Source organism: Lissotriton vulgaris, unplaced genomic scaffold (assembly GCF_964263255.1).
Source record: "Lissotriton vulgaris unplaced genomic scaffold, aLisVul1.2 SCAFFOLD_1690, whole genome shotgun sequence".
Lineage (NCBI taxonomy): Eukaryota > Metazoa > Chordata > Amphibia > Caudata > Salamandridae > Lissotriton > Lissotriton vulgaris.
Genome location: NW_028241971.1, coordinates 245,764 through 268,124, shown reverse-complemented (window position 1 = coordinate 268,124; position 22,361 = coordinate 245,764). Strand labels below are relative to the sequence as shown.

General features: G+C 45.5%; 1 protein-coding gene across 1 annotated transcript in view; it reads left to right on the top strand.

Moving 5' to 3' along the window:
- LOC147669119 (NEDD4-like E3 ubiquitin-protein ligase WWP2) overlaps nucleotides 1-22,361 on the top strand; it is a 252,572-nt gene that overhangs the window by 211,709 nt on the left and 18,502 nt on the right. Inside the window, exon 17 of the mRNA XM_086948211.1 lies at nucleotides 1,967-2,063. Coding sequence (XP_086804337.1) covers nucleotides 1,967-2,063 — 97 coding nt within the window. The remainder of the gene's footprint in view (nucleotides 1-1,966; nucleotides 2,064-22,361) is intronic.

The window sequence follows — 22,361 nt, the reverse complement described above, 5'->3', positions numbered from 1 at the left end:
CTTTCGGTTGGAGCTCCGGCTCCTCGTCTCTCGCTCTCAGCTCCGGTTCCTTCCTTGCTGCCTCCTGCCACAAGTCCGCGGGTTGGAACGCCCTTGGTTGAGGTTCGTTGGTTTTTATACCTTCCGGGAGGTAGCCGGGGGCGGGACTTCCGGGTTCAGGTTGAACTGCATCCGGGTGTCGATCTTCCGGTTTCTGGTTTCGGCAACCCTGCAGTGGGAGAGATAGAGAAGAAGTCCTATGGAGAGGGAACAAGGCATCATCCATGTTAGACGGACCCCTCCCCGCGCGAAGATGTCGCTTAGCTACGGCAGGTACAGTGTCCTTTCCACACTTCCCTTTACTGACAACTCATAAAAAGATTTCTGATCCATCAGGGTGGCCTTAACACAGCCTAAAACCAACACAAGTACTCTACAGACTGAGGGATCAAACATTAAAACCAGTCCTTAGGGTGGGTGGAGAACTACATTTGTTGTCGCAAATTTATCTTCTGAGTATCCTGCAAGTTCAAGACACTGTCATTCTACAACCCTATATCACATTCCTAAAGAACGAACCTGTACTTAATACAAGTGTAGCATGTTCTAAAGGACCTTCTTAGCTCCATGTGGCCTAAATTATTACCCCACCTATATTCTTTCTGAAACCCACTTCTTCTCATCAAAACGTTTCTGCACATGCTGAACGCAAAAAGAGGCGTTCACTATTATACAGACAAAAGGTATACAGATATAAGGTAAGATTTTTGGGATACTGGTCAACTATTGCGGTTGAACAAGCATATATAGGGTAAGAGCTTTACAAATAGGTCTCGTTCAGGAGATGACTTTGTACATTGCATTTTGCCATGGCAAGGCACATTGACAACTGCAGGAAAAGGTGAAAGCACACTCAACAAGAGGAATGACCATCACCACATCTTTTTTGCAGGAGTTCCAATACTTGACATTTGCATCGCTGCTATGTTGTACTCAACAATGTTTTAACCAAGTACTAGTGCATAGATGTCAGTCCAGTAGAAGCCGACGTATGGTTGTGGCTGTGAAGAGTTGGCTGTGTAAATATGAGCATCACTTGCTCCTTCTCTTCCATTATGTACTGCCATCTATTCTGATTAAAGGCATGTAAATGTATTAATGATTTAAAGCATGTAAATCTTCCAGTATCTAAAGTTGGAGGAGAAAATAAATGTTTTACCTGTAAATAAATTTCCCAGTGTTGGTATCTTAAATAGTTTCTAACCCACCATTCTTCCTGATGAGGCATAATGTTTATAGGTTTAACCTTAGACACTGAAGATATCCTGCAACTAGTATGACTTAGTGCCTGTTTTCCCCTTTGACCACTGGTAAATCACACAAAAACTAGGTATAGATTTCGGAATTCTTCTATTTGAAATGTACCGAAGACGTTCAGTGTGATGATGAGCATTGATTAAATGCATGTGAATCTACGACGTTGAGTAATGCAGAAAGAGAGCATGTTGCTCGGAGTGTGTGGGTATAAAATATGTAATACTGTTGTCCCCTTCATGTTCTCCTTTCTCTCACACTCATATTCTCGTGTCTTTCACTCTTGCCCCATTTCCCTTGTACGTTCATCTTTTTTTCTCAGAGAGTAAATAATTAAGGCATATTCTACCCTGACTTCACAAGAATCGTAGGTGTTTTAGTACATAAGTGTAACCGGCAGAAGCTTCTACTATAGACAGATATTTGTTCCTTACAATGAATTTGTAGTTTTTGCTGCTTCATCGTCTTCTATTGTATTCCTTTTTAGGTAGTTCTTTCCATTTACCTTGCAAGGCCTAAAGTATTTATCCAAGAGTCTACATCTCCAACCTGCAAGCAAACTGCAAACTATTAGCAATTACCACAGGATGTGTGTCAGGGATAGCTTTTGCATCAGGAATAGGAGTTGAGGGCAAGGGATCATACCTTCATGTATGTTTGACATGTTTTTTAGGTTGTAAAAGAAATGGATAATGAGAAGCGGATCCGTTTACTGCAGTTCGTTACTGGAACTTGTCGTCTCCCTGTAGGAGGATTTGCTGAGCTCATAGGTATGTATCTTTGTATTTGACTTTGTAGTCAACTTGATGTACCATGCCTGTCGCCAATTATAGTCATGGTTCAAGCCAACATTCCATTGAAATGGCTTTAAGTTATTTTCCTATTACTTTGGTTCGCATGTACAGATCTGTACAAAATGTGGCACTCTCTTACTGTTTGTAGCCACAGTCTGACATAACAATTTTCTTGCGGCAGCACGCTACGGAAAAAGAGTAGGGAAAAGCATTAAAATAATACGATTTCCCATTTTAGCTACCATATGACATTTTGCTCACTGCTGTAGCAAAAAACACAAAGGATTTACGCCAAAATTGCCATGAATGTAGAACTTTACTCTGAAAGTATGCATTGCATGGTTTGATGTCAATCTTTTAATAATTATTAATTATTGAGAACCTTCAGTTCAATTTGGGAGAGCTTGAAAGAGTCAACACTTTTGTATATCTTGACCTCTTATTCTATGGACATTCCATGAACCCATGTTTAAAAAATAAAGAAGCCCCTCCCTTCGCAAGGGAGATTTTTTGCTCCCATTGTCCATGTCGTGTCAATGAACTCAAACCTGGATCAGAGAACTCGTAGGTTCAGATGGATTGCCTCAGGGCTTTAAGTGGGATGAAAAAACTGGGGGCGGGGGGGCGGTGTCTCTCAAAGGGGCGTGGCCGCTGTAATTAAGGGTGTGACTTAAAAACACGTAAGCTGAAAATCTTTGCTTAGCATAGTGTACCACCACTCCCCCGCCCCACATCATGGAGTGGTTAAGGAAAACATATATAGTAGTTCCCTTAAAGTAAGCACGGGAAGTATAAAAGTCAGCCAAGCCAAAGGATGATAAAGGGGCTATGCTCCTGAGGAAGGACAAGCGCAAGGTGGATAAGGAAAGCTATTGAATATTAAGCAAAGAAATGAGTGACAGTTAAGTCAACCAATGGTAAGCAATGGTAGGGATGCAAGTCCACTGTAAGTTCTTTTTTCTTTAAACATCTCCTTATTAACAGAAATAAAAGCTTTCCATGTAATGGGTCAGCCAAACAGTTATAGAACAGTATTCATCATGTGCAATACCCTTAGTTCGCTAATAATCTGTGGCCCTTCCAGTTAATCCCTGAACCCCTCCGGCACCCTTGTGAACCATACCCCTCAGTAAGTCTTGATGATCCCACAATAAGTCTTTTCCAACCTACAGCTTCCGCTGCCTGTTAGGCAAAACCTAAAAAGTGCAGTTTTTGTCACAGGCTTTATGAATCTACAACCTGATTTACAGACCCCAAGAAACATTTAGAGTTTTCAAACTAGTCCCAAGACTTGTACACCCGGAGAAAATAATAAAATAGATGTATTGAAAAAAGAGAACAGGCTGTCTATTTGTAGGTAGTTGGTTGCAGAGAATGACCAAAGGCCAGACCCTACAGCTAACCTTTGCTTAGTGAAAGTTGGGCACACGTCCTGGCCAGAGAGCAGACGCTGTGGTCTCCGAGATAAGCACAGCCAAAGGCCTTGCGCATCTTAAAACTAGCCATCTGCAGGTGTTGGCCACAGACCAGCCTAAGGTTATCCACAGCACGGAATGGGTAAAAAGCAGGTGAATACAGTACATCATTTAACAACAAAAAAATACAGTTAGGATTAGTTATGGTTCAGCTAACACAAAACTGAAAAAAACCACAGAAATTTCCCAGTTTTGGTATGCAACGCACAATACACATCATAACTCCCAACACTGCCATGTTCAGTAAACCTCCATGCCGAGTCCCTGTGATACAAAACGCTGTCTACCAAGAGGAAAGCATGTTGAGGGCGTGAATTATGGTGAGCATTGCATCCCATAATTGGTTTTTTTCAGGTCTTTTACGGATTTGGGTTTTCTAAACCATAAATAGCTTTAAAATGTGTTTTTGCGTGGATATCTTTTTACAGTTGTATGATTATAGGTAGTTACAGCTCATTGGCAGTCATCTGTTTTGAAAATGTGGGAGCTCGATATCCGCTGTCAAGTAGTTCCAATTCAAAACAAAACTTTGTTTAGTTTGGGTTTATGCAGACTAACCCGGCATTGTTAATTTGACGTTCCTAAAACGAAGAAAAAAATATTTAAACCAACATGCTTAAACAGTGTTGATGCTGGCACTACTTCGCTGATAGCTGTGGAGTATTTTAAGAAATGTTCATATAATGACTTATGAGGCCATGTATCGGCAGGGGCCTTCCAATTTACTAGATTTTGGATACTTTACTTAACCTCTTGACTGCTGGGTTTTTGCACATGCCAGAGCAAGATCTCTGTTTTATATATATGTATGTGTGTGTTTTTACTTACGGTGGAGTTTGTATTTTATACAGCTCTATTTTCTTCAGAAAGGTTTTTGTGAAGGATGCAGTATGGGATGGAATCAGATTATCCAAATCTGTCCTTTCTTTCCTTTTCAACATGTGACTACAGCAGTACCTAGTGGTAGGCTGTAAATTGTTTCTGTAACTGTTTATTTGTAGTATTGCCTAGTGTCATGCACATAGATGTACGTCAAACACAGGCTTGACCTCTTACCAGACATACTTGCACAATCTTTCCTTGATCTGTATGGTCACATGGACATTTTCCCCTAGTAACCAACACGTTCTCACCCGGGTTCAATAATGATCTCAGGATCAGATACTAAGTGTCTGGGATGCGAGGAGTGTTTGGGGACCAAACACTGAAGTAATGTAGAGTCTGGTACATTTTCTGATAGAGTAAAGCTTTTTTCCTGGACCATGTTAGTTCCGAGCTAGCGTTACATTTCTGTTTCTGGGTGCAAGCCTGCTTCCCTCCCTGAGATTGAGCAGGCTTCTGAGTCTGTAAAGAAGTGACCTAATTTCAAGAGGCAGCCAAGGTGGCGTTGTTCACCCAGTGTTTGGGTGGGGGGTCTAAAACACAACCGTGACAAGAAGTAGTGTAGGTCACTGCTTGATCCATCTCTTGGAGGAAGTGTGGTTGGAATCAGCTCTGGCACCAATGGACCAGTGGTCTATAACAATGCACTCCTTCCACCCACATCTGATTCTAGAGGTACAGGAGAAGCAGTATGCATTGAATCTTGGAATCGGGATCCCAGGGTTTAACGCATGTGCCATTATTCTGTCTCCAAAGTACTTTCTCGCTTCTCCCATTAGCTATTCTTCTCTCTGGGTTTCATGGCAAGAAGTTCTGACAGCTCTGACCCTTTACATCAGAAACAAGTGGATCTTGAGCTCAAACTGCTTGTTCATCTCCTCTCAAATCTAAGCTCAGGGACTGCAAACATTCTGTTGACCCTTCTTAACTAAGACTTATTTCTGGATGCCTGTAGTACCAAAGTGAAGGCTATCTTGCTCTAGTGCCTTCGGAACTGTGCTTTCATGGTCATGATGGAATCAAAATTCTCCTGGCACTAGAGACCCTGGTCCCCCAGTGCTTCCTATCCATTGTCTGTCCATCTGGCAGCTTCACCTTATTTCATCTGGCACAGCCCTTTCTATTCCAGTTGCCTCTTTTGGCTGTGCTTGTTGATAACTTAGCAGGATCATGAAGTAACGGAAAAGGCTTCTGAAGATCCATCTTTCTAGAGGCTAGAGGTAGTGGCTGGTGGATCCCACACATATTCCAAAACTGCTGGCACTGATCACTAGAATTTGCACAAAGCAAGCTCTCAAGATGTATTAATTAGAATTGGTGAAGACAGTTAATGGTGTTCGAGGCATATGAGCTGCAGATCTTACACTGTGCATTAGATCGCCACCTGGTTTTGGGCTTGGATGATTGCATGTTGTTGTCGTCTTGTAAGAAGTCTTTGTAGTCACAAGATAGGTGACTCCTCCCTTGGACAATAGTGCGCATGGGCATAGACTCCATCCTTAGATTGTTTTTTTTCCGCCTCTGGTTTCGGATGAAACTTTTCCGCTCCGGTTCGAAATCTACTTTTCAAGTACTAAGACGCAAAAAACAATTCTTCAAACTTCACCAAACAAATTTCAATATCGATAAACATTGACTCGACTTCATCAGCTCGATTCTGGTCTTCGACGCGGGCCTTTGGGCCTGCCCACACAGTGAGGCCTACACCTCATGGAAAGGACGCCATTCAAAAGATGCCCTGAGTGTGGAGCAACATTTCCTCACAGTGACCATCACGAGGTCTGTAACCTGTGCTTATCGCCAGAACACGACAAATCCAGCTGCACAGCCTGTGCATCCTTTCGATCGAAAAAGACCATTCGAGATCGCAGGACCCGTCGACGCGATATGCAGAGATCAGCTCTGGAACCGATGGATATCTTCGACGAAGGTCCATGCGTCCCAGAAGAAGATTCCGATGATCTCCTGATCGTATCTGAGGCAGATGACTCCATACCTTCGGGTTAAGGCGTGAGTACCACTGCCCCTACCCCAGTTCAAACACAAAATTCAAAGGCAAAGGTCAACACCTAGTCCAACACCTAGTCAAGACCGAAAACACACTTCGAAAGCCCTGCCATCGAGCCCGGCTCCGAAGAAAATAATGAAGCCTTTTGGGAGCTCCACACCGAGCAAACTGCATGTGCCGATACCACCTGTTCCCTCGGCACCGAAACAAAAAGAAGTCCCGGTTCCGAAAGACACTCTGAAACCGTTGACTCCGAGAGACAAAGCGGCTCCGAAAACAACAAAGCCTGTTTCCGATGCGCCGAAACAGCTTCCACTCCGAAGCCGATACCCTCGATGCCGAAACAGACAAAGCCTGCATCCGATGCTTCCAAGTCCACGAAACAGGCTTTGGCTCCAAAGACAATATCTTCAGTGCCGAAATCTACCCCAAAACACTCAGCATCAGCTTCTAAGGCTAAAGACAAGCAACAAACTGGTTTGGAACCGAAAAAATCGGCGCCGACAGCTGTGCATCAAGAAGAGGAGCTTTTTTCAACCAGATCCTTTACAAAAAAGGATCTACATTGACCCAGAAACAGGACACAGGAAGAGGAAGTCAGATACAGCACCTACACCTCCAGTGCCTGTCAAGAAGAAGGACTCTGCCACATCTCCTATGCACCCTTCTTCTCCTGCATCTCCTTCTCCTCTTCCTTTAAACATCTCACCTCAAAATCCTCCTCTTCATTCTCCACCACATACACCACCTCAGGATGTTGATGATGATGAGTATAGCATGGGGGGAGGGAGAGACCCAGATGACCCTTTTCCCTACCCAACAGATTCACCAGACTGGGAGAATCCAAACTCATAGGATGTACCAGATATTCCTGACCCACATACATATCCATCTAAACCTTCTGATCCTGAAGACAATATTGGGTTTGGACACTTATTTAATAGGGCTGCCATCTATCACAATGTCACCATGCTTTCAGATGAGGCAGAGGAAGATTTTTTATTAGACACTTGGAACACTCCCAAAAAACTGTGCAAATACTGCCAATGATTAAAGGAGTCATTAAGCATGCACCAGAAGTGTTTAAAGATCCTGTACGAGCTAGGATCATAAACCCAAGGATAGAGAAAAAGTACAGAGCGGCTCCTGGGGACCCTGACTACATTTAAGGACAGCTACCCTTAGACTCCCTAGTAGTTTCAAACACTAGGAAAAGAGCAAATTCCAAAACATCAGGCTAAGCACCACCTCCTGATTAAGAAGCAAAGATCATAGATGCTTCAGGGAAAAGAATAGCTGCCCAAGCTAGCAATACATGGCGCATCGCTAACACACAGGCCCTCTTCGCAAGATATGCCCGGGCTCACTATGATCAGTTGGAGAAGCTCTTACAACATCTACCTGACCAATATAAGACTCAAGCAAATTACCTCATACAAGAAGGTAAGCTTATATCAAATGACTCCCTTAAATGCGCACTTGATGTAGCAGACACTGCATCTAGAGCAATAAACACCAGTGTCCTCCCTAGACGTCACACGTGGCTACGCCTTTCAGGATTTAAGCAAGAATTGCAAACAACTATCTTAAATCAACCATTCAACCAACAATTGTTTGGTCCAGAGGTAGACACAGCACTTGAAAAAATTAAGAAAGACACCAACACAGCAAAGTCTATGGGAGCTCTGCAGTCCACCCAAGCACGAGGCTCTTTTTGTCGCTCCTTCTACAGAGGAGGATCCAAACAAGCTGGAGCAGACAATTCAGCTTCCTTTAAAACCAACACACAAACATCCTCCAATAGAGGATACTGTAGAGGAGGCTACAGAGGCAACAACATCAAGGGAAGAGGTCGAGGAAATAACAATAATCGACCCTCTCCCAACACAAAACAGTGACTTCCTTCTGCTCCCCCAACAGCATTCCACTCCTATAGGGGGAAGACTAACACAGTTCCTTCCTGTCTGGAATTCCATCACAACAGACAAGAGGGTAAGACAAATTATCCAGTATGGTTACTGCCTAAAGCTTACAGCTACCCCTCCACATATACCACCCAGACAGCGTCCAATGTCCACAGAACATCTAACGCTGCTCCAACAAGAGGTTCTCTCATTGCTGCCAAAAGATGCAATAGAGCTAGTTCCGTTGCAACATCAAGGAACAGGGGTTTACTCACTCTATTTCCTAATACCCAAAAAGGATGGAGCACTAAGACGAATTCTAGACCTAAGGCCTCTCAATCTGTATATACACTCAGATCATTTTCACATGATCACTTTACGACAAGTGCTCCCATTGTTGCAACAAGGCGATTTCCTAACCACACTAGACCTCAAGGACGCCTACTTCCACATTCCCATACATCCTTCTCACAGGAAGTATCTCAGATTTGTACTAGAAGGACAACACTATCAGTTCAAAGTCCTTCCATTCGGGGTCACAACTGCACCAGAAGTGTTTACAAAGTGCCTAGCAGTAGTAGCAGCACATCTCAGAAGACAACATATCCACGTCTTACCATACTTAGACGATTGGCTCATAAAAGCCAAGTCATTCAATCAGTGTGTCCAACACACATCTCAAACAATTCAAACACTGCACGACTTGGGGTTTACAATCAACTACACCAAGTCCCATCTCCAGCCCTCTCATGTATATCAATACCTAGGGGCTATGATAAGAACCAATACAGCTCTAGCTTATCCCAGTCCAGCCAGGATACAGAGCATTCAAGCCTTAGTCACAAAGTTTTAAAACCAGCACACGCTCCCAGCCAGAGTGTCATGCAACTAATAGGCATGATGGCATCTTCCATTTTTATTGTACCATATGCAAAACTGCAAATGTGCCCATTGCAGAATGCCTAGCACATCAGTGGAATCCGGCTCAAAGACAACTTACAGACCTGGTGTTGGTGGACAGCCGCACACATCGTTCTCTGCAGTGGTGGAACACCAAAAACTTGTCCAGAGGGCGGCCGTTCCTCGAACCTGTCCCACAGATAGTACTGACAACAGACGCATCCCTCACAGGATGGGGAGCTCATCTGTTCCACCATACAACTCAGGGAAAATAGACCGCTCAACAAAAGGTGCTTCACATCAATCACCTAGAGCACTTAAAACCTTCCAAGTACATGTACAGAACAAAGCTGTCTTGATCCAGACAAACAACATGGCAGCCATGTACTATATTCAAAAACAGGGAGGCACACATTCCCTTCAACTGTCCCAGCTCACACAGAACATTTGGAGATGGGCCATTCCACAAAAGATATATCTGCTTGCAGAACACCTTCCAGGAGTTCACAATCAGATCGCAGATCTGTTAAGTCGGCAGACACAACAGATTCAAGAATGGGAACTACATCTGCAAGTTCTTCTACCATTCTTTCACAAGTGGGGTCATCCAGACATAGATCTGTTTACCACACATGAAAATGCAAAATATTTCTGCATATCTACAAAATAGACAACATATGTCGTTATTTAGAGTTCCTGCAATCAAAGCTTTCATGGAAGGATTACAACGAATCATTCCTCCTAGGTTACCACCGTCTCCAGTGAGGAACCTAAACATTGTTCTTACCAGGCTCATGGGCCCCCCTTTGAACCTTTACATAAGTCTGAACTGCAATTCTATACATGGAAAACAGCCTTCTTTATTGCTATTACCTCTCTTAGGAGAGTTAGTGAGATTCAAGCTTTCACTATCCAAGAACCATTCTTACAATTACACCGTAACAAGGTGGTTCTACGAACTAATCCCAAATTCCTTCCTAAAGTAATTACTCCCTTTCATCTAAATCAATCAGTAGAGTTGCCAGTGTTTTTTTCAAAACCCAGACTCTGTAGCAGAAAGAGCTCTACACACACTAGATGTAAAAATAGCTCTTCTCTATTACATTGATAGGACCAAATCCTTCATTAAAACAAAGCAACAGTTTGTAGCTTTCTCTCCACCACATAAAGGCAACCCCATCTCTAAAGCTGGAATTGCAAGGTGGATTGTAAAATGTATACAAATATGCTATCACAAAGCAAAATGCACATTAACAGTTCCTCCTAGAGCGCACTCCACACGCAAACTCGGAGCCTCCATGGCTTTCTTAGCGAACATTCCCCTAGAAGACAACTGCAAGGCAGCAACATGGTCTACAACACACACCTTCACTAAACACTACTGTGTTGATGTACAAGCCAAGCAGCAAGCTGCAGTAGGCCAAGCTGTCCTCAAAACTCTCTTTCAAACTACTGCAATAGATACAGGTGACCACCGCTAGGGGAGACACTGCTGTACAATCGATGCACGGTGTGAGATCTGCAGCTCATATGCCTCGAGCGGAAAATGTTTCTTACCAGTATGCATCTGTTCTTTTCATGTAGAGCTGAAGAGTCTCACACGCCCACCGCCTCCCCGGGGCCTGTATCTGTTCCAGTTCTATCTTAATTAGATACACACACATGGACATCCCTTTTTCTATTTCTACTAACTCCATCATTTCCCATCATGGCGAAAAACAATCTACGGATGTAGTCGATGCCCATGCGTACTATCGTCCAATGGAGGAGTCACCTATCTCGTGATTACAAAGACTTCTTCCAAGACGACAACAACATGCAATCATCCGAGCCCAACACCAGGTGCCGATCTAATGCACAGTGTGAGACTGCAGCTCTACATGCCAATAACAGATGCATACTGGTAAGTAGCATTTTCCTTTTCCATCTAGTCAACGTTACCAGAGAATGAGAAAATCTATGCAGTAGTGGTGACTACTCATGAAAAGCCATCCCTCCCCTCGTCACAAACCTACATGTCAACTGTCAGACTCAGGAGACGCAGAAGAAGCCACCTACATTGAAGGCTACAACCAACAAATGCTAGGTATCCACAGACAGAAAACATTGTGCTCAGTCTATTGTGGTGAGGGCCCTGAATTGTAAACTATTGTCCTGTCTCAAGGACACAGAGGCAAAATGTATCCATCCCCATCACAAAAGACTGTACTAGTATAACATTATTTTGTGCATGCAGGCTAACTCTTACACAATCATGTCATGTTACTGGATAGGCGGGATCACAGCTCCCTGTGGGATGATCTGGAGAATGTTGTCTGTGTTTCGCCTTTAACCCCTTTGATTCGGAGAGCCAATTTGCCTGTTGGGTAATTCTAATGCAGCCTTGTGTATAGAAAGGCGTAAAAGTATTTTAAGGAAAATCTATCCCAAATTGGCAGTTTTAGGCAACAGAGTTTTGGGGTGCAAAGTGCAGAAATGTTGTTTAGTGAAGAATTTGTCTTGGACATATCAAGATACATAGGCACATTCAATTCTTTGCACAAGGTGCAGAAGGACAGTGATTATCTAAACGTCACTTGTCTCTTAGCGCGAGCCATCCCTCACACCCCGACCTCAGGGCTCCTGGCTCTTGCACAAAGTTAATATGTACCGCAGTGACAGCACGCGGTCGGGAGACCGGTTAGCACCTCCTTTAAATCTAAACCAACCTTCATCCACCTCAGTTGAATTCCTCTAACTCTCTGACGCTCGCCACAATAACCACTGTCACTTAAACTAAATAATAACCCAAACCCCTCGTAAAACATTTATTTTTTCTTCTTTAAAAAAAAAACACTACAAACTATTCCCTGCTAAAAATTAGAGCCTCCATCCCAGGCCCCAACCCACAAACCAAATCGATCTCCTTCAAAGTAAATCCCCTTTATTTCACCATATCATACTTCTATTCTCTCATACACTGTTAAGAACAAAAGAAATTTACTTATCTGTGTATGAGCAGCAACAAAAGGAGGAAGATGACTGCATGCTCTGAGATTATAAGCATGTTCTGAATGTTCTAGAGTATTGTTAGTATTCTAATTCTATTTCTTTTGTTGCTGCTGTGTATGAGGCAATACAATATTATGCATAATATTAGCCTCCGTGCCTTTGATAAAATCATGATTTTCTTCCCATTAAAACTGTGGAAAATCTGCATTCTTACCACCAGATAAAACAAGCATTGCAGTGCAATAGGTCTTGCATTAGGAAAGTTTGAGCTATTGTAAATGACAAAAATTGTTATTTATGTGTTGGTTTTGAAAATAGCGAAATTAATAGCTTTGTCATTTACAATGCCAATAGTTTTAACTTTCGCAAATGTGACACCTATAGCATTTGTAATGCAATATGTATTGTAATGACGTGACTTAGATGTATTGATATTACAAATAAAAATGGCTTTAATTTATTTTTAATAATTAATACTTAAATAAAAGTTATTGTAATTTATAATGGCAATAGCTTAAACTTTGGTAAATAAGTTTTGTGAAGATAATGGTCAGTGTATGTTATTGTGACTAAAATCCAAGAACAGAAGTGAAATATTAACATCTTTTTGTGACATTTGTAATAAAGCTTGAAACATTGAGAGAACATATCTGAACCAGTTGTTGTTGAATGGTTGCACAGATTGATGCTGTGGTGGCGCTGAGTGATGTGGTTGCGACGAGTGATGCTGTGGTAGCGCATAGTAGTGATGCGGTGCCCCTGAGTGATGCTGTGGTGGTGCTGAGTGATGCTGTGGTGGTGCTGAGTGATGCTGTAGGGAGGGCGATAGATAGATAGATAGATAGATAGTGTTGGCGATAGAGTGAGTGCGATGGATAGACAGATAGTGAGTTAATAATTTTCTGCTGTGGGCAGCGTGCTCCTCAGAAGCATTCCCCAGGTAAAGGGAGGCTTTGTGTGAGCCGCATTCCAGGCAATTTATAGTGACGGTATGACGAGAGAGGCAGAGAATGTGATGAGAATTGCCGACCCGCAGGCCTACATGTTTGCTGATGCGCATGAATCTCTGTAATTAGTCTGCACACAAAGTGATAAATGTATCCCCCTTAGCCGTAGCCGTTGAACCACTGGCTCTGTGTGTTGCATGCATGCATTAATGTGGCAGTCTATTTTGTCCAGCAGGCGCACTCACAACACAATGAAAATGAACTACTATTACCCAATGTAACGGTACTCAATTCATCCACCTTAGAAGTGGAAGTGTGAGTTGGTCCTGCCAGGATGTGAATTGATGACCTTCATTACATAACTGCAGATGTATGCAGCGAGTATTTAAAACACAGAAAAATATTGCTGTGAATGTGGGTGTGGGTGTGTGCGTATGTGTGTGTGCGTGCCTGCATGTGTGTGAAAGAATTAGCACTAAATAGCACGTGTGTGAGTTGGTCTTGCCAGGATGTGAACTGATGACCTTTATTACATAACTGAAGATGTCAGCAGCGAGTGTTTAAAACACTGAAAAATCTTGCTGTGAATGTGTGTGTGCGTTTGTGTGTGTGTGCATGTGTGTGAAAGAATTAGCACTAAATAGCACGTGTGTGAGTTGGTCCTGCCAGGATGTGAACTGAAGACCTTTATTACATAACTGAAGATGTCAGCAGCGAACGTTTAAAACAGAAAAATCTTGCTGTGTGCATGTGTGTGTGCGTGAAAGAATTAGCACTAAATAGCACATGTGTGAGTTGGTCCTGCCAGGATGTGAACTGATGACCTTTATTACATAACTGAAGATGTCAGCAGCGAGTGTTTAAACTACAGAAAAATCTTGCTGTGCGTGCGTTCATGTGTGTGAACTGATGACCTTTATTACATAACTGAAGATGTCAGCATCGAGCGTTGAAAACACAGCAAAATCTTGCTGTGTGTGTGTGTGCGCGTGTTATGTTATGTTATGTTATTAAAAATTTATAAAGCGCGCGAACGCCCAGGGGCTTCTTGGCGCTGGTAAGATAAAAAACATAACAAGAGGTGAGTCTGCCGGAAGAGTTATTTCGGGTAAGCTTTTATGAAGAGGTGAGTTTTAAAAGCCTTTCTAAAGGCAAGGAGGTCTTTACTCTGTCTGAGGGCTAATGGTAAAGAGTTCCATAGGGTGGCTGCCAGGAAGTGGAAGCTGCTGCCGCCTTGTCGTTTTTTCTTGAAACGAGGAACTTCTAAGAGGTCTTTGTGGGCAGATCTTAGGTTCCGTGAGGGGACATATCTACCGATCAGCTGTCTGATAAATAGGGGTCCCTTGCCTTGCAGAGCCTTAAAGATAATGCACCCGGCTTTGAATTCGGCTCTTTGAGCCACGGGTAGCCAGTGCAAACTCTCCAGGCCTGGTTTGATAGGTTCCCATTTGGGTACTTTGCAGATCAGCCTAGCGGCCTGATTCTGCAGGTACTGTAGTCTTTTGAGTTGTCCTGCGGGTAGGCCTAGGTATAGGCTATTAGAAAAGTCAATGTGGGAGAGGACTAGGGCCATGACTACCTGGATTAAGGTGGAGGGAGTGAGGAAATGGGCGATTTTCCTGATTTTCCTTAGTTGGAAAAATCCAGAGGAGACCACGGTACCAATTTGGGATTTTAGCGAGAGGTCCCCGTTGATGGTTATCCCCAGGCTTTTTACAGTGGAAGATTTCTTAGGGGGAAGACCCATGTCCGACGGCCAGAAGTTAGGGCTCCAACTGATTTCGCTCTTGCCGGGCAGAATCAACTCAGTTTTCCCCGGGTTTAACTTGAGGTGATTTGAGGACATCCAGCTCTGGATTAGGGTCATGGTGGCTTGGAAGTCCTCCACCGCGTTAGGGGAATTGAGAACAAAGATAAGCTGTAAGTCATCTGCATAGTTATATACAGTGACTTTGTGCTTACTCAGGGCAAAGAGGAGGGGCCGCATGTACAGATTGAACAACAGGGGGGATAGTGAGGAGCCCTGGGGCACCCCACAGAAAGACTTGACCTTGGCGGCAGAAAAAGAGCCTAAGCGAACCGATTGGGTGCGTTCGGAGATGAACGATTTTAACCAGGCTAGGGCAGAGTCTCTAAGACCCGCCTGTTCGACACGGTTGACCAGAATGGAATAGTCAACCGTGTCGAATGCCGCGGACAAGTCGAGAAGTACTAAGGCTTGATGAAGGTTGTTATCAGCGTTGGACCTCAAGGTGTTCTGGACTGCCAATATTACTGCCTCAGTGGAGTGACCAGGTCGAAAGCCTGCTTGGTTGGGTTGGAGATATTCTGTTTCCTCCACGAAGTTAGAGAGGCAGTTGGTGACGTGCGCCTCCAGCATTTTCGATAGAAAAGGTAGCAAAGATATGGGCCGATAGTTCGTAAGGTCGAGCGGGTCGATGCCAGGCTTCTTGGTGAGGGGAATCAGTAAGGCCTGTTTGAAGCTGCTAGGTACTGTCCCTGACGTGAGAGAGTCGTTGAGTAGGGATATCATGCTGTTGGGCATAGCTCGACCAATTTCTTTCATGATATGGGGGGGGCAGACATCCATAGGGGATCCTGATTTGACTCTAGACAATAATGTCAAGAAAGTTTTCAAATCAATAAGGGGATAGGAATGTAAAGTTGAGGGATTGAAATAGATGTCATCCACTGGGGCGGATGATGGGAGTGTGGAGATGTTCTGCTTAATCGTTAAGATCTTATCACGGAAAAAGTCGTTCAGGGAGTTGCATAACGCTTGTGAGGGAACTACCGGGGGGGGAAGTTCTATCGTCGTTGCAAAGGTCGTTCACAATCCTGAAAATTTCTTTTGACTTGTTGGTGGAGTTGAGGACTTTAGATGAATAGTAGGTTGTTTTATGGTTCTGTAGAGTTTTTTGGTATGTCTTCCTGGCTGAGCAGTATGCGGCCTTAGCCAGTGGACAGTACTGGGAGCGCCAGGTTCTTTCCTTTTGCCTCACTTCTAATCTCAGTGTTTTTAGTTCGGGTGTAAACCATTTATGTGCATCCGGGCTCCTTGAGCAGCTGAGATGCGTGAGGGGACCATAGATGTTAATCGCTTCAGTGAGCCATTCATTGAGCCGGCTATCGGCCTCATCCACATTGTTGCTGTCGAGGGGGGGGGAGTTACCCAAAAAGTTTAGAAAGGCTGGCATATCCATGGAGGACCATTTCCTGATGGTTTTGCTGGATTGTAGTTTAAAGTGGGTTGTCTTATCTAGCTGGAAAGAGAAACTGATGCTGTGGTGATCGGACCAGCAACAGGGTTTTATGTCTAATACAGATAGGGGCAGGTTCAGAGACCAGATTTGGTCGAGGCTGTGGCCCTTCTGGTGGGTCTCGGTGTGGATGTGTTGTGTCAGGTTAAGATCACAGAAGAGTTCGCTCATCTCTGCAGCTTGGGGGTCCAACGATAGGTTGTCGAACCAGAAATTTAGATCTCCAACCAGGAGTAGTTTAGGATGGTTAGTAACCAATGGTGCCAGTAGCTGAGCTAGAATGGAAGGGAATGTAGCCATGGTTTGGGGAGGGCGATATAATAGGACCAATATAAGTGAGCCATTGGGGGTGTCTATTTTGGCGACTATGTTTTCAGTATTAGGTAAAGGCAGAGAGGGGAGCTGTCTGAGTTGGAACTTTTTATTGACGATTATTGCTGCTCCTCCCCCAGTTTTTCCGCCTGGGCGGAGTGCTGATAGAATATAGTAGTCTGCAGGTAGGGCAGCTAAAATATCCGGTAGTGAGTCCGGAGTGAGCCAGGTCTCCGTCAGTAGCAGCATGTCAGGCTGTTTGTCCATGAGTAGCAGAAATATATCAGATTGGTGCTTAATCATGGAGCGGGTGTTAAGATAGATACACCTGAACGTGTAGGTGGAGCAGGGTGTGGTCGTGCGCATAGAGTACTCAGGAGCAGGGGCGTTCGTGAGGGAGGCAGAGTTGCCTATACCTAAGTGAGAAATGCGTTAAGCTGCGTGATGGGGGACAGGTGGACACGTCGTGGCGGTTGGGCGCAATACCTGTAGTTCAGCAGACGTATAAGTGTAGTGGCTCGCAGGGTCCTTGGCCCCTGGTCCCGGACGCTCGCGGACGAGCGCAGACGAGCTTGCCTTATGCGCGCCTTCGGCGCGCATTCGTCGCGCCCGCTGCGCTCGTCCGCTGCGCTTCCTGTATAGGCACATGATTTATAGCTGGCAGGGGGGATGAGATGTGGGCGTGGCCTGACCGGGTGGGCGTGGCCTATGTCCTGGGCAATGGCGGCAGGGAAACCAAAACAAACCCTCGCCAATGGAAGCTTGTATCTCAGCTGTCAGAGGGCTCGTGAAAGCGCGAAGTGCTCGGTGCAGGTGAGTGCAAGTTTTTAAAAGACCAAAGAAATTCTGTCACTTTCTATTTAAAATATGCAAAATCGCTCTACTCCCGGCTCAAGCCTCAGGAGGTTCCGTTTTTTAAGATGCAGCGCTTGTAGTCAGCGCTCTCTATATAGCGCGGGAAGGTAGGGGTGGGCGTGGCCTGACCGGGTGGGCGTGGCCTATGTCCTGGGCAATGGCGGCAGGGAAACCAAGACAAACCCTCGCCAATGGAAGCTTGTATCTCAGCTGTCAGAGGGCTCGTGAAAGCGCGAAGTGCTCGGTGCAGGTGAGTGCAAGTTTTTAAAAGACCAAAGAAATTCTGTCACTTTCTATTTAAAATATGCAAAATCGCTCTACTCCCGGCTCAAGCCTCAGGAGGTTCCGTTTTTTAAGATGCAGCGCTTGTAGTCAGCGCTCTCTATATAGCGCGGGAAGGTAGGGGTGGGCGTGGCCTGACCGGGTGGGCGTGGCCTATGTCCTGGGCAATGGCGGCAGGGAAACCAAGACAAACCCTCGCCAATGGAAGCTTGTATCTCAGCTGTCAGAGGGCTCGTGAAAGCGCGAAGTGCTCGGTGCAGGTGAGTGCAAGTTTTTAAAAGACCAAAGAAATTCTGTCACTTTCTATTTAAAATATGCAAAATCGCTCTACTCCCGGCTCAAGCCTCAGGAGGTTCCGTTTTTTAAGATGCAGCGCTTGTAGTCAGCGCTCTCTATATAGCGCGGGAAGGTAGGGGTGGGCGTGGCCTGACCGGGTGGGCGTGGCCTATGTCCTGGGCAATGGCGGCAGGGAAACCAAGACAAACCCTCGCCAATGGAAGCTTGTATCTCAGCTGTCAGAGGGCTCGTGAAAGCGCGAAGTGCTCGGTGCAGGTGAGTGCAAGTTTTTAAAAGACCAAAGAAATTCTGTCACTTTCTATTTAAAATATGCAAAATCGCTCTACTCCCGGCTCAAGCCTCAGGAGGTTCCGTTTTTTAAAGAATGTGTGTGAAAGAATTAGCACTAAATAGCACGTGTGTGAGTTGGTCCTGCCAGGATGTGAACTGATGACCTTTATTACATAACTGAAGATGTAAGCAGCGAGCGTTTAAAACACAGAAAAATCTTGCTGTGAATGTGTGTGTGCGTGCGTGCATGTGTGTGAATGAATTAGCACTAAATAGCACGTGTGTGAGTCGGTCCTGCCAGGATGTGAACTGAAGACCTTTATTACATAACTGAAGATGTCAGTAGCGAGCGTTTAAAACACAGAAAAATCTTGCTGTGTGTGCGTGCGTGCGTGCATGTGTGTGAAAGAATTAGTACTAAATAGCCCGTGTGTGAGTTGGTCCTGCCAGGATGTGAACTGATGACCTTTATTACATAACTGAAGATGTCAGCAGCGAGCATTTAAAACACAGAAAAATCTTGCTGTGAGTGTGTGTGTGCGTGCGTGCATGTGTGTGAAAGAATTAGCACTAAATAGCACATGTTAGAGTTGGTCCTGCCAGGATGTGAACTCATGACCTTTATTACATAACTGAAGATGTCAGCAGCGAGCGTTTAAACACAGAAAAATCTTGCTGTGTGTGTGTGTGTTTTCCTGGTCGTGGTGTGCGAGGCTTCCTTTCAAGTCGGGTGGGGGAGCAGGGGAGCCAGTAAGTGGGAGGGAATAGCTCTGCATTGCTGGGTGGGCGGGGAAGCAGCAGCCTGAGGTGTGAGAGACAAATGTTGGGGTGAGGAGGAGGGAGGGGGGAGAGAGTGCACTGCAGAGGAAGAGGCTGAAGGTGGGAGGGCGGGGGAGATAGCAAAAGGTTGAGAGAAGAGGCATAGGGCAGGGGAGAGCATTCCTTTGAAGTGTGAAGCTCTCGGCATTGCTGTGGCGGGTCTGATGCGATAATGGAGGCGGCTCGGGAAGCAAACGGCAAGTTCGTGCACAGGCACATGCCCTCAGCGTAATCCGCCTGGTTCAGCTTTCCTGTTTTCACCTCTATATGTCTCGACCTCTGCAATGCGCAAACGTATTGGCAGAGGTTGAGCCCAAAAAATATATAAAGCGGGGGACAAGACTGGTAAACTGTGGGGGCAACAAAGCACGATCCATGTGGTACTATTTTGTAAATATTATCACACAGAGAGACAAAGATGGTTAAAGCCATTACTAACAAGCATTTACAATGCAATAGGTCTTGCAGCATTAAAGTTTGAGTTATTGGCATTGTGTATGACAATGCGTTGCATAACATTTTTAGCAACCTTTGAATTAGTGAGCAGTGAGAGTGTGTGCAAGATTATGCTGTTTTTGAAAGCAGTCTGGTAGAGAGTGCAGGAATTTGGGTAACCTGAGCAATGTGGATGATGCACCTCACGCACGGGGCTGACGCAGTTATTATTCACACAGCTCTGATGATGCACCTCAGGCACGGGCTCACAGCTGTTATTAATCACACAGCTCTGATGATGCACCTCAGGCACGGGGCTGACACCGTTATTATTCACACAGCTCTGATGATGCACCTCAGGCACGGGCTGACGCAGTTATTATTCACACAGCTCTGATGATGCACCTCAGGCACGGGCTGACGCAGTTATTATTCACACAGCTCTGATGATGCACCTCGGGCACGGGCTGACGCAGTTATTATTCACACAGCTCTGATGATGCACCTCAGGCATGGGCTCACAGCTGTTATTATTCACAAAGCTCTGATGATGCACCTCAGGCACGGGGCTGACACAGTTATTATTCACACAGCTCTGATGATGCACCTCCAGCACGGGGCTGACGCAGTTATTATTCACACAGCTCTGATGATGCACCTCAGGCATGGGCTGACGCAGTTATTATTCACACAACTCTGATGATGCACCTCACGAACGGCATGGAGCTACACACCTTCCTAGCAAATCCCATCACACACACTTGATCAAGAACCCTACACTAAATACGTCAAAACATAAATATGGGCAGATGCTAGAGTACAGGACTATATAGATCATATCAAAAGCAAGTTGTTTCTAGGTGTCAATGCCGTGCCGGGAGATCCCCGCCGCTCGACATGCGTGGCCGATAACTCCGGCCAGATGCCAACCCACAGGCACCCCAAGGCTCGGACCTTAAGCCCTCTGGTATGCTCTCCTGCACCTCCACTGGATGTCCCTAGGTGCTGCTGCTATGCCAGTTGAAGTAGAGCCAAAGCGGGATGCAGGGCAGAGAACAGGACCCCCCGAAACACGAAAAGGAGCGAGGGGCCACGGACAGATCGGTGGCACCGGGAACCCCCCTGCACCCCCAGCCATCGGTAGAAAGTGCACCCACCTCCACGGAGTCTCGGTGGGGCTGGGCAATAGGAGGTCAGCAGCCGCCTCCAGTTCCAGTCCAGGCCAACCCCGCGGGGAAACAGTGCATCCGGAGATAAGGGGGCCCCAGCAGTGACTTGGCAGGTCCCCGGATGCCAGTGAAATGGGGGACACCCCTGCAGTCCCGCAGCGGCCAGGCCTCAGAGTGAAAAACAGGTCCAGAGGCCCTCAAAGGGGTGTCTAGCCTGATTAATGAAGCGCGTGTTCATGTGCGTGAGGGAGTCACTAAGAACAAAACTGAAAGTAAAGGAAACTGAAAGTCGGAAAGGGAAAAAAAAACCGATGCCGTTAAAAGTTCACTGTGTCTGTAAGCACGCATTGCAATGCAATTGTAGCCTGTTCAATGGAGCGTGTGTTCTCGTGCGCGTGACCCGTTCAAATCGCTTTCTTGGAGAAGAGATGCTCGCGGCCAGGTCCTGTCTCCTGGAAAGCTGAGTCGCTCACTATAGGTCTCTGGCGAGACAGCGCTTCACGCTGTAAACGCCACGAAAGCTAAAAAGGGGAGGATGGAGACAATGTCTGCCTGCCTTCATCTACCTGCAGATGTTGGATAGTTTTTATTGTATCAGCTCTATGGCAGGGTTTTTAAAGAACGTGATGAAAAATAGGAGAGTAAATAATCATTGAATTTTGCGGACTGGGTGTTTGTTAGCTTGATCCAAAAGATGAGAAGTAAAGTCTGAAACTGGTATTGTGATAAAGTAGACTGATGTATATCGTTGTATTTTAGATCAACTGTTTTTATATGTAATGCTTTCATGATTTTTACTACCTAAAATCGAATAAAGCTCGTTTGATATGATATATGAACTTTGGGGGTGGAGGCTGTGGGGGCCTCTATGTGCGAATACTTGGGGACACATGTCACTCTAGACCTGATATGTAGTTGGGAACCTATTAAGGAGCTTCGCTCCCACCTTGATTCTTAGGAAAAACTCCCGCTTTCGATAATAGGCTACGGTGCCCTTTTTAAAAATGTTCTCTGGGAGGCGCTAGGGGGCGCACAGCGTAATGGCTGCCTGAGCTGCAGCTCCGCCGGGCGATCGGCAAATATGTGATCTCTTGCCGTTCTCGCCCCCGTTACCCGCTCTCCAAGCTCATCGGCAGGTGTGGGAAGATGTACTGCTACATCCGAGATATGAAACGCGCTCCAAAGACCGAGTTTTGAGGAGTTTTTCTTCGTGCAGAGCTTTGGCGCGTTGACTGCCTGACAAGATGGCCGCCGCCGGAGGACAAACGCACGATCAGTGAGGGGCCGACAATACAGAATCACCCTCCTACACCAGCGATACCGCCTCAGGGGTAAGGACCTGTTCCCTGTCCCTTCCGGTGTCCGCATCTCGCCCCTTGTCACTGCGGAGGGCCATGTACTGCTGCAAATGCGCCGGACTGGATGCCTGACAAGATGGCGGCGGCCGGTACCGACGTGAGGGGACTAT